Here is a 15,634-nt window from a genome sequence, read left to right as displayed (position 1 = left end):
ACAAGGAAATAGTACTTTACACCTACTAGAGTGGCTATGATCAAAAAGACTGAAATTACCAAGTGCTAAAGAAATCAGAAGTCTCACACTGTTAGTAGGTATGTGAAATGACACAGCCACTTCAGAAGACCCTATGACCATCTCTTTAAAAAGTAAAACATCCTCAAAAACAAAAACAAAAAAAGTAAAACATACTCTTGTCACACTGTTCCACAGTCCTACTCCTTGGGATCTGCCTGTGGGGAATGAAAACATATATCCACACAAGGACTCGTATGCAAATGTTTACTGCATATAACTGTATGCAACTCTTTATCTGGAATAGTCCCAACTGGATGTGGTACATTCACACCACTCAGAAACATCTAGAAAAGGCAAAACTCTAGAATCAGCAGTAGATCTGTGGCTACCTGATGCTGGAGATGGGGGTTGATGGCAGAGGGGCGTAAGGGAATTTTGGGGATGATGGAAATGTTCTAAAACTGCATTGTGGTAACAGGTGCACAGTTGTATCAATTACTTTAAAACTCATCCAGCTGCCCCAGAGAGGAATTTTATAGTATATAAGCTATATCCCCCCAAAAAAGCAGTTTGAAAAAGCATCAGCAATAGCAGCATAGAGGGATATGGAAAACTCAAGTCAGACTGTCTAGGGCCAGCCCCAACAGCTGTCACCCACTCTCTGTGCTGCCTTGGGCATGTCACTTAAATTTTCTGTGCCTCACTTTGTCCAGGTAAAGCTCAGAATAAAACCCAACACACACAAGTTCACCATTGTCATTCCTGTAGCCACCCTCTTCCCCTTCTGGGCTCCTGCCTCACTGGACTTTCCTCTCTTTCTCTTACCTGCCAAGCGAATCTCTGTGTTAGGATTTGTTGCACCCAGTGTTCGTGAACACTCGTCCCCCAGGCTGTGTCCAATGCTGGCATGTCTTGGCTCCAGTGTCCTCTCAGAGAGGCCTTGCCTGACCACCTTGTTTTATTTTTTTAAGATTTTATTTATTTATTTATTCATTCATGAGAGATCCAGAGAAAGGCAGAGACACAGGCAGAGAGAAGCAGGCTCCATGCAGGGAGCCCGATGTGGGACTCGATTCCAGGACTCCAGGATCACACCCTGAGCCAAAGGCAGGCACTCAACTGCTGAGCCACCCAGGTGTCCCGACTACCTTGTTTTAAATGACACCCCATTCTCCACTTACTTATTCATTCACTAAATAGCATTTTCTAGTAGTAATAGAAGTATCATTTTTATTGCCATTTTATAGATGGGGCAACTGATGTTCAGAGAGCAAAAGTCCTTTTGTGCATTTTTTCAACTTACTACCATTTGGTTTATTTATTTACCACTGTGCACCCCTTAGAATAGCTACTATCAAAAAAAGAAAGGAAGAGAGAGAGAAAGAAAAGGGAGAAAAGGAAGAGAGAGAAAGAGGAAGGAAAGAAGGAAGGAAGGAAGAGTGAGTGAGTGGGTTGATGAGGATGTGGAGAATTTGGAACCCTGTGCTGTGTTCAAGGGAATGTAAAATGATGGAACCACTATGGACGACAGTATGGTAGTTCCTCAAAAAATTAAAAATCAAATTTTCATATGATCTAATAATTCTGCTTCTGGGTGTAAACCTAAAAAAAATTGAAATCAGGGTCTGAAAGAGGTATTGTGGAGTTTTGGGGATTTTTATAATTGTTCTTTTTTTATCTGCATTCAATTAATTAACATATTATGGATTATTGGTTTCAGAGGTAGAGGCCTGTGATTCATCAGTCTTATCTAACACCCAGTGCTCATTACATTCCATGCCCTCCTTAATGTCCATCACCCAGTTACCCCATCCTCCCCTCCTCCCCTCCAGGAACCCTCAGTGGGTTTCCTATGATAAAGAGTCCCTTATGGTCTGTCTCCCTCTCTGATTTCATCTTCTTTTATTTTCCCTCTCTTCCCCTACTATCCTGTTTTGTTTCTTAAATTCCACATATGAGTGAAATCATATGATAATTATCTTTCTCTGATTGACTTATTTCACTTAGCATAACATACTTTAGTTCCATCGATGTCATTACAAATGGCAAGATTTCATTTTTTGATGGCTGAGTAATATATATATATATATATATATATATATATATATATATATATATAGACACCCCATCTTCTTTATCCATTCATCTCTTGATGGACATCTGGGCTTTTTCCATGGTTTGGCAACTGTGGACATCGCTGCCATAAACATTGGGGTGCAGGTGCTCCTTGGGATCACTACATTTGTATCTTTGGGGTAAATGCCCAGTAGCGCACTTGCTGGGTCATAGGGCAGCTCTATTATCAACTTTTTGAGGCACCTTCATACTGTTTTCCAGAGTGGCTGCACCAGCTTGCATTCCCACTAACAGTGTTCGAGGCTTCTCCCAAAAGAGGCATTTGTACCCACATGTTCATAGCATTATTCACGGCAGCCAAAGAATGGAAGCAATCCAAGTGCCCACCAACAGAAGAATTATAAACAAAATATGGTATACAGTACAATGGAATGTCACTCAGCTTTAAAAAGGAAGGAAATTCCGGCACGTGCCACAACATGGATGAACCTTGGAGACATGATGCTAAATAAAATAAGCTAGTCCCAAAAGTCAGATGCTACATGATTCCAGTTATTCAAGGATCCTAGAGTAGTAGGATCATAAAGACAGGAGAAGGGTGGGTGCTGGGGGTGGAGGAAGGGGAGGAATGGGGAGGTATCATTTAATGGGGACACGACCTTAGTTTTGCAAGATGAAAAAAGCTCTGGGCATGGACGGCGGTGAAGGTTGCAGAACAATGTGAATATACCAAATGCCACTATACTGTACACTTAGAAATAGTTAAAATGGTAAAGTTTCACGTCATGTACATTTACCACAATGTTTTAAATAAATATTTTTTAAACATGATCATTGAGAACCAGAACCTGTATTGTATGCACTGTCTCATTTATTGCTCAGCACAATCCTTTGATGAAGGAGTTACTTATTTCATTCATCAATTGACAGAACTGAGGCTTAGAGAGATTTGGCAGCTTGCCAGGGTCTCAGGTTGCCTCCTGTTCCAGCCTGTCAGTCCTCAGAGCCCACCTGTCTGCCAAATCTTTCTCCTCCTCATCCCTCTCCGACTGTAAGAAACCTCATCTGTACCTGTCCCTCCTTCCTGCAGGCACAGCGGGGATCTACCAAGGAGCAAATGGCCTGACCAACGCAGCCGGATTTGGAAGTGTGCACCAGGTAGGCGTCACTCCCCCATCACCTGTTTTCTCTGTTCTTTCCCTAAATCAGGACACCCTGAGAGCCCACTCCCGCCCACACCCCCCGCAGAAATGCTGTCTCTTATTCCCTGGGTTTAGAGACCATAGGAGTCTGACTGTGCAAAAGGCCATCAGAAAGAAACAGTGTAGAGGCAGAGAAATTGAAATTACTGGCGGGTTTCCAAGGTGACATAGGCGATATCATAGATTATGTCTTGACCTGAGCCCAAGACACCCATTGACTGTTGAATCTAGAATGTATGAATGCAAATGCGTGTGCTCGCTCACCAGCCGTGACCTTCTCAAGCATGAGAATCCATCATCTTCACCTCCGCATTCCAGTGCCGAGGGCCCAGCACACAGCAGGGGCTTTATAAATGCTTGTTAAATGACACCAGGTCAACCCTGTAAAGATGGTTTGATTGTCTTGCTTTCACTTAGAGAGCAAATTAAGAATGAGAGCATGGGAACTCTGTCCTATTTGTGGACCTCTTCTATGAAGTCTAAGATTATTTCAGAACAAAAGGTGAACATGCTTTCAGGCTAACGTTAAAACAAAACTACCACAGAGTAGGTGGCGTATTTAACACATTTAAATATGAGGAATTCACTGTTTCTTCTTCAGTGAGCTAAAGAATCTAAGTGATTTAAATCTTGGAAGATTGTTTCTGTATTTCTGTACAATTTCCAGTATACTGTGGACAAGGATAAAATGCTCGTAAATACAACAGTTCCTTTTAAGGTGTGGTTCCTCACTCTGCCCATTTCACCAATAGGAGCTTGTCAAAAGCAGAGATTTCCCTAAATGCCACCCCCAGAAATTACAATTCTCTAGGGCCGGGGCAGTGACCAGGAAACTGAAATTCTGTGAGTCCTTGCAGGGTTGAGAAGCACTGGTTTATGATGATGGTGGGACAGAGTATTTGGAACAATGACTATCATGGGACAGCTGGAATATGTGTTGGTTTAAGCAAAGCTTGATAAAAAAAAAGGGGGGGGATTGGCATTCCTTGATTTGATCTCTGAGATTTCCCCATAAAAGATTCTGGATCTCTAGTGCTGTGTAGGTGCTGCTGTACTTGTACCCCTCATGAACTTAATATGTCACCTAGTCCCCTGGGTCTGTGCGCATGAGGTCTCTATCACTCATTCATTGGTTCGTTGATTTATCTAGTATTTATTTTTTTTAAGATTTTATTTATTTATTCATAAGAAACACACAGAGAGAGGCAGAGACACAGGCAGAGGAAGAGGTAGGCTCCTTGCAGGGAGACTGATGCAGGACTCGATCCCAGGACCCCACAATCATGACCTAAGCCAAAGGCAGACACTCAACCACTGAGCCACCCAGGTGCCCCTCTCTAGTATTTGTTGGGTTCCCCTCTGTGTCCAGCACGATTTCAGATGCTAGGGATACAATAGCGATCAAAACAGACACTGACAGACAGGGCCACATCCCCTGACTTCCAGATTGCAACCTCTGCATCCCCGGGCTGAGGGTTTTCCCTAGAACCAGAGCATAGGGCAGGAGGCAAGTGCCAGGGAATGAAGAGCCCGGGGAGCAGCTCTCAATCAAAGACTGGCTGGAGTTGGTATATGAACAACCCCAGCTCCCTTGCCACTAGGAGAGATCGTTCTGAGGGTATGTTTTATACCATCCCGGTGTTTCCCCGGGGAATTCCCTCCAGTCCCCACTTAGAATCCCCCAGATTGGCTGCTCTTCCTTCTTCCCTTTGCAGTCTCACTTCCGTATCCCCCACCTGGTGTCTCCTTCACCTCCTGAATACTTGCACTTGCATCCTTGTCTTGGGATCTGCATGTGGGGAGAGTCCCTGCCCTGATGGAGCTTTATTCTAGTGAGAGAGATGGAGATAGACAGCAGACCCACCTCACAAGGCCCTCTGCCATCGTCAGCCTATGACTGGGCTGCAGGACGGCCCCCACCCAGACAGCTTTCCTCACTCAGCGCCTTGTGTGTCTCCCTTTCTAGGACTATACTTCCTACCCCGGCTTCCCTCAGAGCCAGTATTCCCAGTATTACAGCTCATCCTACAGCCCTCCTTACGTCCCAGCCAGCAGCATCTGCCCGTCTCCCCTCTCCACATCCACCTACGTCCTCCAGGAGGCATCTCACAGTGTCCCCAACCAGAGTTCTGAGTTGCTTGGCGGTAAGTATGGTCACTGTCTCGTGGTTATTGGTGGCTGAGACCTGAGCTCTTGTAGGAAGGATGGACTGGACAGAGGTCCCAGTTGTAATGAACTGGTCACCCAAGAGCTAAATCCAGCCCTCAGATATGTTTTGTTGGCCTTTCCGTGTATGTGTGTGCGCCTTTAATTGTGCCCATGTTTAAAATGTTTTTTAAGATTTTATTTATTTAGGAAATCCCTCGGTGGCTCAGCAGGTTAGTGCCTGCCTTCAGCCCAGGGCATGATCCTGGAGTTCCAGGATCGAGTCCCGCATCAGGCTCCCTGCATGGAGCCTGCTTCTCCCTCTGCCTGTGTCTCTGCGTCTCTCTCTCTCTCTCTCTCTCTCTCTCTCTGTGTGTGTGTGTGTGTGTGTCTCATGAATAAATAAATAAAGTCTTTAAAATATATTTTTTATTTATTTATCCAAGAGAGACACAGAGAGAAAAGCAGAGACATAGGCAGAGGGAGAAGCAGGCTCCCTATGGGGAGCCTGATATGAGACTCAGTCCCAAGACCCTGGGATCACGACCTAAGCCAAAGGCAGACTCCCAACCACTGAGCTACCCAGGTGCCCCCATGTTTAAAATTTTCACCTAAAAATTCTAATTTCAAAAAAAATATTCTAATTTCTGCGTTCTCTTGAAAATAGATCTGGTCTTCTCTTGAAAGAAAATCTGGACCTGGTCACTTAGGTCTACATTCATAAGTGACAACCCTTGGCTGGCTGAGTAATGTGTGCCCCATTCAGACAGGGCAAACACGATTCCACATCTGGCCAACATACTTCAGGTTCATTACCTGCCTGGCCCTTGTGTGCCCTGGGATTGATGAGCCCCAGTCCTCAAAGAAAGGAAACTAATATTTGTTACCCATCTGCGATGTGCCAAGCACTTATCTATGTGGTCTTCTCATGTCACTTATTTATATATTGATTCAACAAAAATTTTAAAGCACCTGCTGTTTTCCAAGCAGGAAATAAAGTGCAACATAGACTTGATTCTTACAGACAGGAATCAAATAATCACATAAATACAGAATTTCAAATATGATAAGGAAAGTCACAATCCTCACAAAAACTGGTTTTCAGTTACCCCCTTTTTTCCAGGTAAGAACAATGAATATCGGAGGATAAGTAACTTGGTAGTAATTGGTGGAATTGGGATTTGAACCCAGGCCTCTTGGGCTCCATAACCAGGGCTCCTGGATATTCAGTAGCCACAGATAGCTGAGATTATTTATCTAAAACCCATTTGAGAACAGAAGGTCAGTGGCCATCAAACCTTGGTTCCCTCATCAAGAATTGAATCTTTTTTTAAAATCCTCACACATGTATTTTTCCATAGCAGAACAGCTTTAGGAATTCCTTTTATTGGCCAGGATTTTTTGGCTTTGAAAGATAGAAGATACAATTCAAACTAGTTAAGCAAAAAAAAAATGTTTTTTTTTAAGATTTATTTATTTTAGAGAGAGAGAGCATGCACATGAGTGGGAGGAAGGGTAGAGGGAGAGAAAATCTCAAGCAGTCTCCCTGCTGAGTGGAGCCCAACACAGAGTTTGATCTCACCACCTTGAGATCATGACCTGAGCTGAGACCAAGAGTCAGACACTCAACCAATTGAGCCATCCAGAACCCCCCCAAAAAAGGAAATTTTAAACCTATGTAATCAAGATATATAGTAATTCAAGGCTGGGTCCAGAGGTTCAGATGATAATTTTTGGACTTAGTCTCTTTCTTCCTCTGGCTCTGCATTTTCCTGGGTCCATTTCACTCTCAAGCAGGCTCTCCCATTATGGTGGCAAAGATGGTCACCAGCCACTTCAGGATTCAGTTCTGCCTTCCTATCTACCCCTCAGAGAGAATTCCTCCTTCCAAACAGCCCCTGCAGAGGTCCCAGGTAACACTTCTGTTGGCCCAGCTTAGGTCACATACCTGTCCTCACACCAGTCTCTGTGGCAGTGGTTGGAATGCTGAGATAGGGCAACAGACCTGGGTCTCATGGCCACAGCAGGAGCTAGAGTTGGGTCATCTCCACCCAGACCATATGAGGGAGAGGGAGAGGTGGTTTCCAAAAAAAAAAAACCCAGAGCACACTACCCAGGGGAAGACAGAAGAGATGATGGGCCAAAGTACAGGTATCCACAACCAATGGCACCCACCTAAATTAAAGAGTAACATGTGGTGGGGTGCCTGGGTGGCTCAGTTGGTTGACCATCTGCCTTCAGCTCACGTCATCATCCCAGGGTCCTGGGTTGAAGCCTCAAGTCAGGCTCCCTGCTCAGTGGGGAGTCTGCTTCTCTATCTCCTTTTGCCCTGCTCCCTCTGTTTTTGTTCTCTCTCTCTCTCTCTCTCTAAGTAAATAAATAAAATCTTTTAAAAAAAAAAAAAGAGTAACATGTGGGGGAGCCCACATCCTGGCCCCTGGGTGATGTACATCCCTATGCAACTAACTCACCAGCCTATGGATTCATTCATTCCTTCCAAAGATCTGCTATGCACATGGCTTCTCTTTTATGACATGGTTTAGATATATTATCATTAATTGACATGACAGCAATGATTTAGAATGCCCAATGTAAAGGAGATGCCATTGCATTTTGTTCTCTTTTCTTTTCAGTGGGTTCTGAAAAACTGGGGCTTGTAGAAGTTAATCTAACATGAGAGTGTATGGACATTGATTCAATAAATACTGGCTAATGTTAGAAAAAGAACAGTAGTGGAAACTAACTTCTTTTGTTCCTGAGGTTCTTGGTACAGCTGTTGCTTTTAGCCTTTAAATTTTCCATCACTGGGACAAGTTAATTATCCTTGGTTTGGTGACAAATGGAGACAACATGGCCAGGCATTTTTAAGTCCATGGTGGGCTTTTTTTATTGTTTGTTTGTTTGTTTGTTTGTTTAAGTAAGCTCCGTGTCGAGAGCAGAGCCCAGTGCAGAGCTTGAGTTCATGACCCTGATATCAAGACTTGAGCTGAGATCAGGAGTCAGATGCTTAACCTACTGAGCCACCCAGGTGTCCTTCTTAAGTCAATTTTTAAGGAAGTTTAGGGCTTGAGCATTGATTTTGGTCATTGTGATTTCATTGCAATACTTAATGAATGTGTAGTATCTAGGTAACAACTTCCAAATTGCTTTCTTTGAAGGGTATGAAATTTAACAAACTTTTCTTGGTCATAATTCTAAATTATCTTTGACCATCCTGCTTTTCAGAGTGTGGCTGCTCCACTTGGTTGCAGAAAGGAGATATAAGCAGGAAATCCTGAAGTAGTTGCCACTGTCTATGTATAATTTGGAACTGGATTCCAAAGACTTACTTCCTAAGAATTTGGGGTATTTAGGAAGGTTATCTTTGTTCCCCATCAAGAGCAAACATAAAGGTTCATTGTATCTCTTTGAAACGTTTCTTTATTGTTTCCCCCTGTTCTTCATTTATCGCTTGGTCTAAGGTTCAACAATAAGTGGTTGAGATGGTTTTTACTGTGTGTCTAACAAGCTCACATAAAATCTAATGACATAAATAGTTGTCAGCTGTAACTGAGGTCTCTTGACTCTTTTCCCCGGTGTCTGTTATAAAGGAAGGGCATGTAAGCATGCATGTGTGCACATGTGCACACGCGCGCACACTCTCTCTCTCTCTCTCTCTCTCTCTCTCTCTCTCTTAAAATTTCCCATAAAAACTCTACTTTTGAAATTATCCAGGATCTCCTTGAGTGGTTGGTTCCAAATTCCAGAGCCTCAAGAGGTTTATATATTACCGATAGATCATGCTCATACTCTGCATTGCCTGGTTACAGTATCCTGATGCTCTTCTCCACCCCAGCCCCCTGCCTAGTCTGCATTGATATGCATTAACATACAAAGTTGCAGCAATTTACAGATGATTGCAGAGCAATTTGCTGAAGTAGAGGACAAAATCTGAACGTACTTCACTCAAGAGAAAAAACAAATTAGTAGTGGTTCCTTAAGGGCTTTTTTCTTTTCAGACTTTTCAGTATGATACAGATTATCTAAAAAGATAATTGGACAGACATTAGAGCTCCTGATTCTCAGGCCTTTGGATTCCAGGACTTGTACCAGTGGGGCCCGAACCCTCCAGACTTCCCCTACCCCAAGTACTCAGGCCTTCAGCCTCAGACTGAATTATATCACCAGATTTCCTGGTTTTCCAGCTTGCAAAAAGCAGATTGTGGGACTTCCTGACCTCTAACTGCATGAGCCAATTCCTATAATAAACCTCCTTTTATATATATATTTACATGCATCCTGTTGGTTCTGTTTCTTGGGAGAACCCTGACTAATACACCATGAGTCGAAGAAAAAAAAAAAAAGAAGAAGAAAATTTAAAAGTATTTTGAACTTAATGAAAATGAAACATAACATGTCAAAATTAAAAAAAAAAAAACATGTCAAAATTCGTAGAACATCACTAAAGCAGTACATAAAAGGAAATTTATAGCACAAGTGTCTATGTTAGAAAAGAGGAGAAATTTCAAGCCAAACACCTCCTCTTCCACTTTAGAAACTAGAAAAAGAGGAGCAAAATACACTCAAAGTAAGAAGAAGAAAGGGAACAATAAAGACCAAAATGCAAATCAATGAAATCTGAAAACAGAAAAAAAGAGAGAAAATCAGTGAAACCAAAAGCTGATTCTTTAAGAAGATAAATAAAACTGATAAAACTCTAGATAGGCCGATACAGGAAAAAGAGAAAAAGACGTAAATTACCAATAAAATGAAAGTGATGACATCACTACAGATACTACAGATATTAAAGAGATAATGATGCAATTTTACAAACATCATACCAACCTAAATAGATCTATAGCTTTAATAGGCCTATATCTATTAAATAAATTGAATTTTTTGTCAGAAATCTTCCTTCAAAGAAATCACCAGGCCCTGATGGCCTCGCTGATTAAGACTACCAAACATTTAAGTAAGAACTATCAATCCTACACAAAATTTTGAAGAAAATTGAAGAGGAAAGAATACTTCCCAACTCATTCTATGAAGCCAGCATGACCCTGATGCCAAAACTAGACAAAGGCATTATAAGAAAAGGAAACCAGGGGCACCTGAGTGGCTCCATCAGTGAAGTGTCTGCCTTTGGGGACACCTGGGTGGCTCAGTAGTTGAACATCTGCCTTCAGCTCAGGTCATGATCCCAGGGCTCAGGAATCGAGCCCTGCATCAGGCTCCCTGCAGAGAGCCTGCTTCTGCCTCTGCCTATGTCTCTGCCTCTCTCTGTGTGTTTCATGAATAAATAAAATCTTTTTTTAAAAAAAGTGTATGCCTTTGGCTCAGATCATGATCACAGGATCCTGGGATGAACCCTACATCAGGCTCCCTGCTCAGTGGGGAATCTGCTTCTCCCTCACCTCTGTCCCTACCCCAACTCATGCTAGTCCCCTCTCTCTCAACTAACTAAATAAAAATATTTAAAAAAAAAAAAAAAGAAAAGAAAACTATAGACCAATATCCCTCATCAACATAGATAAAACACTTCTTTTTTTATTTTTTTTAATTTATTTATGATAATTACACACAGAGAGAGAGAGAGAGAGGCAGAGACATAGGCAGAGGGAGAAGCAGGCTCCATGCACCGGGAGCCTGACGTGGGATTCGATCCCGGGTCTCCAGGATCGCGCCCTGGGCCAAAGGCAGGCGCTAAACCGCTGCGCCACCCAGGGATCCCAATAAAACACTTCTAAACAAAATGTTAACAAATCAAGTCCAACAATATATGAAAGAAGAATAATATATAATGACCAAGTGTGATTTATCCCCAGGATGCAAAGGTGGTTTAAAATTTGAAAATCAATGTTATTTGCCATATTAACTAACTGGAAAGGGAAGGAAAAGTTCATCTAAATAGATGCATAGAAAACATTTGACAAGATTTATCATCTGTCCCTGATAAAAATTCCAAATTAGGAATAGAAGGGAACTTTCTTTATTAGAAAAAGACATGTTATAGACTGAATGTTTGTGTCCTCCTCCAGATTCATATGCTGAAGTCCTAATCCCCAATATGTTGGTATTTGGAGGTGGAGTCTTTGGGAATAATTACGTAATGACGGTGGAGCCCTCATAAATGGGGTTAGTGCAATTATAAGAAGAGACATATCAGAGTTAATATATCTCTCTCTCTACTGTGTGTGCATATAGCAAGAAGGCATCCACCTGAAAACCAGGAGGAAGACTCTGACTAGGAATAAAATTGGCCAATGCCTTGATCTTGGACTTCCCAGACTCCAGAAATGTGGAAAATAAATCTTTGTTATTTAAGCCACCCAGTCTGTGACATTTTTGTCATAGCAGCCCAAGCTGACTAAAATAGGATAGCTTCAAAAAGCCTACAGCTACTCCCCAAGATCAGAAGCAAGACAAGAGGTATACTCTTACCAATTCTATTCACCATTGTATTGGAGATTCTAGCCAGTACAGTAAGGCAAGAAAAATAATTTAAAGCCTCCACATGGGAAAAGAAGTAAAATGACATGATCACCTATGTAGAAAATTAGATAGAATTTATTAAAAAGCTAAAACTAAAAAGTAAGCTTAACAATGTTGCAGAGTACTAGGTGAATGTATAAAAATCAATTGTATTTTAATATAGTAACAATAAGCAATAGGAAATAGGATAGTTTTTTAAAAAAGACTTATTTATTTGAGAGGGAGAGAGTACAGTCAGAAGAGGCAGAGGGAGAGAAAAATTTAAGCAAATTCTGTGCTAAGCACAGACCCAGAGGTGGGGCTTGATTTCAAGACCCCAAGATCATAACCTAAGCTGAAACCAAGATTCAGGTGCTTAAATGACCACACCATCCAGGCACCCAGAAATGGGATAGTTTTAAATCTCATTTACGGTACCATCAAAAAATATTAAATGCTTTGGGATAAATCTGACAAAACATGTGCAAGAGTTGTACACTTAAAACTATGAAACACTACTGAAAGAAGTGAAGACTTAATTTTTTTAAGATTTGATTTTTTTTTCATAAGAGACACAGAGAGAGAGGCAGAGACACAGGCAGAGGGAGAGGCAGGCTCCCTGTGGGGAGCCTGATGCAGGACTCAATCCCAGGACCCTAGGATCATGCCCTGAGCCAAAGGCAGACGCTCAACCACTGAGGCACCCCAGGTGAAGACTTTAGTGAATGGAAAGATATACCTTGCTCACAGCTCAGAAGACTTAATATTACTGAGATGTCAGCTCTTCACAAATTGATCTATGTATTTAACACAATCTCTGTCAATATCTGACTCTTCTCTGTAGAGATTAGCAAGCTAATTCTGAACTTCAAAGAATACAAAGGACCTAGAATAGCCTCAATGGCTCTGATACAGAAAAACAAAGTTGTAAAGCTAACACTACCTGATTTTAACACTTATTACAGGGGCACCTGGGTGGGTCAGTTGATTAAGTGTCTGACTTCCGCTCAGGTCATGATCCCTGGATTCTGGGATCAAGTTGGGCTCCCTGCTGAGAAGGGTGCCTGCTTCTCCCTCTGTCTCTGCCCACCCACCCCACCCCGCTTGTGCTTTCTCTTTTATTCTCTCTTTTTCTCTCTCTCTCAAATAAATAAGTAAAATCTTTAAAAAAAATACTATAGGGCCACAGTAATCATGATAATATGGTATCACATAAAGATAAACAAGTAGATCAATGTACCAGAATAGAGAATGCAGAAATAAACACACATAGATATGGACAAATGATTTTTTTTTGTAAAGTTTCAAGACAATTCAGTGGAGAAAGGATAGTCTTCTCAACAAAAGATTCTTGACGACTGGATATCTATATTTGGAAAAACTGTACTTCAGCCCATAACTCACATGACATAAAAAAATTAACAAAGAATAGATCATAGACCTAAACATAAAACTTGTATAGAAAACAGGAGAAAATCTTTGTGACTTTGGGCTAGGCAAAGAATTCTCATATATGACACCAAAAACATGACCCAAAAAGAAAATAAATTATATAAATTGGCTTCACAAAAATTTACAACTTTCACTCTTTGAAGGATACTGTGAGGAGAATGGGAAGAGAAGTCTGGGGGGCAAATAACTACAAAGCATGTATCTGATAAAGTATGTTGTATTAGAGTGCTCCAAAGAAACCAGAGATAGAGAGATAGAGATTTATTACAAAAAATAGCTCAAATCAGCAAGTCCCGTGACCTGCCTCCTGCAAGCCAGAGAGCCAGGAAAGCTAGTAGAGCAATTCAGTCTGCGTCAGAAGGCCTAGGAACCAAGAACTCCAATGTCTGAGGCAGGAAAAGATGGACATCTCAGCTCAAGAAGAAAGATAACTTGCACTTCCTCTGCCTTTTTGTTCTATTTGGGCCCTCAGTGAAATCGGTGATGCTCTCCTGCACATTAGTGAGGGCAGATCTCTACTGAGTCTATTGATTCAAATGCCAATCTCTTCTGGAGACACCCTCATAGACACACCCAAAAATAATGTTTTACCAGCCCATCAGCTTGACACACAAGATTCACCAACACATATTATGAAATATAGGAGGAATTCTCAAAACCCAAGACTAAGAAAACAAACAACTCAGTAATGAAATGGGCAAAATTTGAGCAGTCAAAAAAGATACAAGGATGGCAAAAAAAAAAAGTACATAATTAAGATGCTGATCATTTATCATTAGTGAAGTACAAATTAAATCCATAATGTGTACCCCTTAGAATGGCTGTAATCGTGAAGACTGACCATATCAAAGGTTGGCAAGGATGTGGAGCAACTAGAACTCTCTTACCCCACTGGTGAGAATGTGAAATGGCACAACCACTTTTGAAAACAACTTAGCAGTTTCTTAAAAAGTCAAACATAGACTCACCACACGACCTCATAATCACGCTGGTAAAAAGAAAGCTTATAGTCATACCAAGATTGATGTGTGAACATTCATGGCAGTTTTATTCCATCCCAAAACTAGAATCAACCCGAATGTCCATCCACAAGTGAACAGACAGGGCGTGGTAAATCCACACAATAGAATAGTACTCAACAACACAAAGCAATGAACTGTCCATATACGTAACCACATGGATTGAATCTCAAAACAGTTATTCTGGTTGAAAGAAGCCAGACCAAAAAAAAAAAGCATATATACTGTGTGATTCCATTTCTTTAAAACTCTAGAAAAAGCAAATTTTTTCTTGAGAGAAAGTGTATTAGTGGTCACCTGGGAAGCAGAGTGGTAGGCAAGGATCACAAAGGGATTACAAGGAAACTCTTGGAAGGTTGTGTAAAAGTGTAAGGAAAGAGAGAAAAAAAAGAGTGAAATGATCCCTAAGAAGGTTTACATAAATTGCTTTAGCCTGTGTACCTCTGACTGTGACCTTGAACCTTGACACTTCATTCTCAAGAATGTAAAAAGGTGGGGAAAGAGCTATTTGGGGAGGGGAAGCAAGGAGGGAGACTTTTTTTTTTTTAAGATTTTATTTACTTATTTGAGAGAGAGCAGAGAGAGCACAAGTGGGGAGGCAGGGGCAGAGGGATAAGGAGAAACAGACTCCCCATTGAGCAGAGCACCTGACACAGGGCTTGATCCTAGGGCCCTGGGATCAGGACCTGAGCCAAAGGCAGATGCTTCACCAACTAGCCACCCAGATGTGCTGGGAGACTCTTAATATATTGACTTCCCCAACACCTTATTTAGCCTTTTTTTAGATGCCTGGTATATCCCCTCTTTTTAATAATATTTGCCTGGATATTGATGGGGTTAACAAATGTTTTTCTAAGCCCCTATAGCCTTAGAATACCAAGTAAATCAGGATAAACTTTATCTACGACTCTTTAGCATCTGTGAATTTATTTACCGCCTATTTCCACCCTCCAGAAGAAAGTCTTTGCAAGATCAGTATTTGAGGATCTCTCATGCTGCATCCTGAAAATGCTGGGCAATTGGAGATGGCCCTGAAGTCCTGACAACTCAAAACCAAACCTTTTCTTATTATGTCCTTAGTCTGCTAAGAAGTTTTAGAAATATTGAATAAACCAAGTTCAATCCCTTGGGTTTTAGGGGGAAATCGTCCTTCCAGGGTAAGGGGGGGAAAAAAACCAGTCTACATTGCCAAGTATTTTTAGACAAAAGCATTTTCCTCTTCATGGTCCAAGAACTGGCAATTATGGAAAGAGAGATGAAGTCCACAGG

At 41.5% G+C, this 15,634-nt stretch overlaps 1 protein-coding gene across 2 annotated transcripts in view; it reads left to right on the top strand.

Annotated features, from left to right (window-relative positions):
• Window positions 1-15,634, top strand: part of EYA2 (EYA transcriptional coactivator and phosphatase 2) — a 266,542-nt gene that overhangs the window by 157,949 nt on the left and 92,959 nt on the right. For both annotated transcript variants that reach the window (XM_055306442.1, XM_055306433.1), the window contains 2 exons: window positions 3,188-3,255; window positions 5,266-5,443. In XM_055306442.1, the coding sequence (XP_055162417.1) occupies window positions 3,188-3,255; window positions 5,266-5,443 (246 nt within the window). The remainder of the gene's footprint in view (window positions 1-3,187; window positions 3,256-5,265; window positions 5,444-15,634) is intronic.

This window comes from Nyctereutes procyonoides, unplaced genomic scaffold (assembly GCF_905146905.1).
Source record: "Nyctereutes procyonoides isolate TBG_1078 unplaced genomic scaffold, NYPRO_anot_genome, whole genome shotgun sequence".
NCBI lineage: Eukaryota > Metazoa > Chordata > Mammalia > Carnivora > Canidae > Nyctereutes > Nyctereutes procyonoides.
The sequence above is the reverse complement of the archived record's forward strand: the minus strand, read 5'-3'. Positions and strand labels throughout refer to the sequence as shown.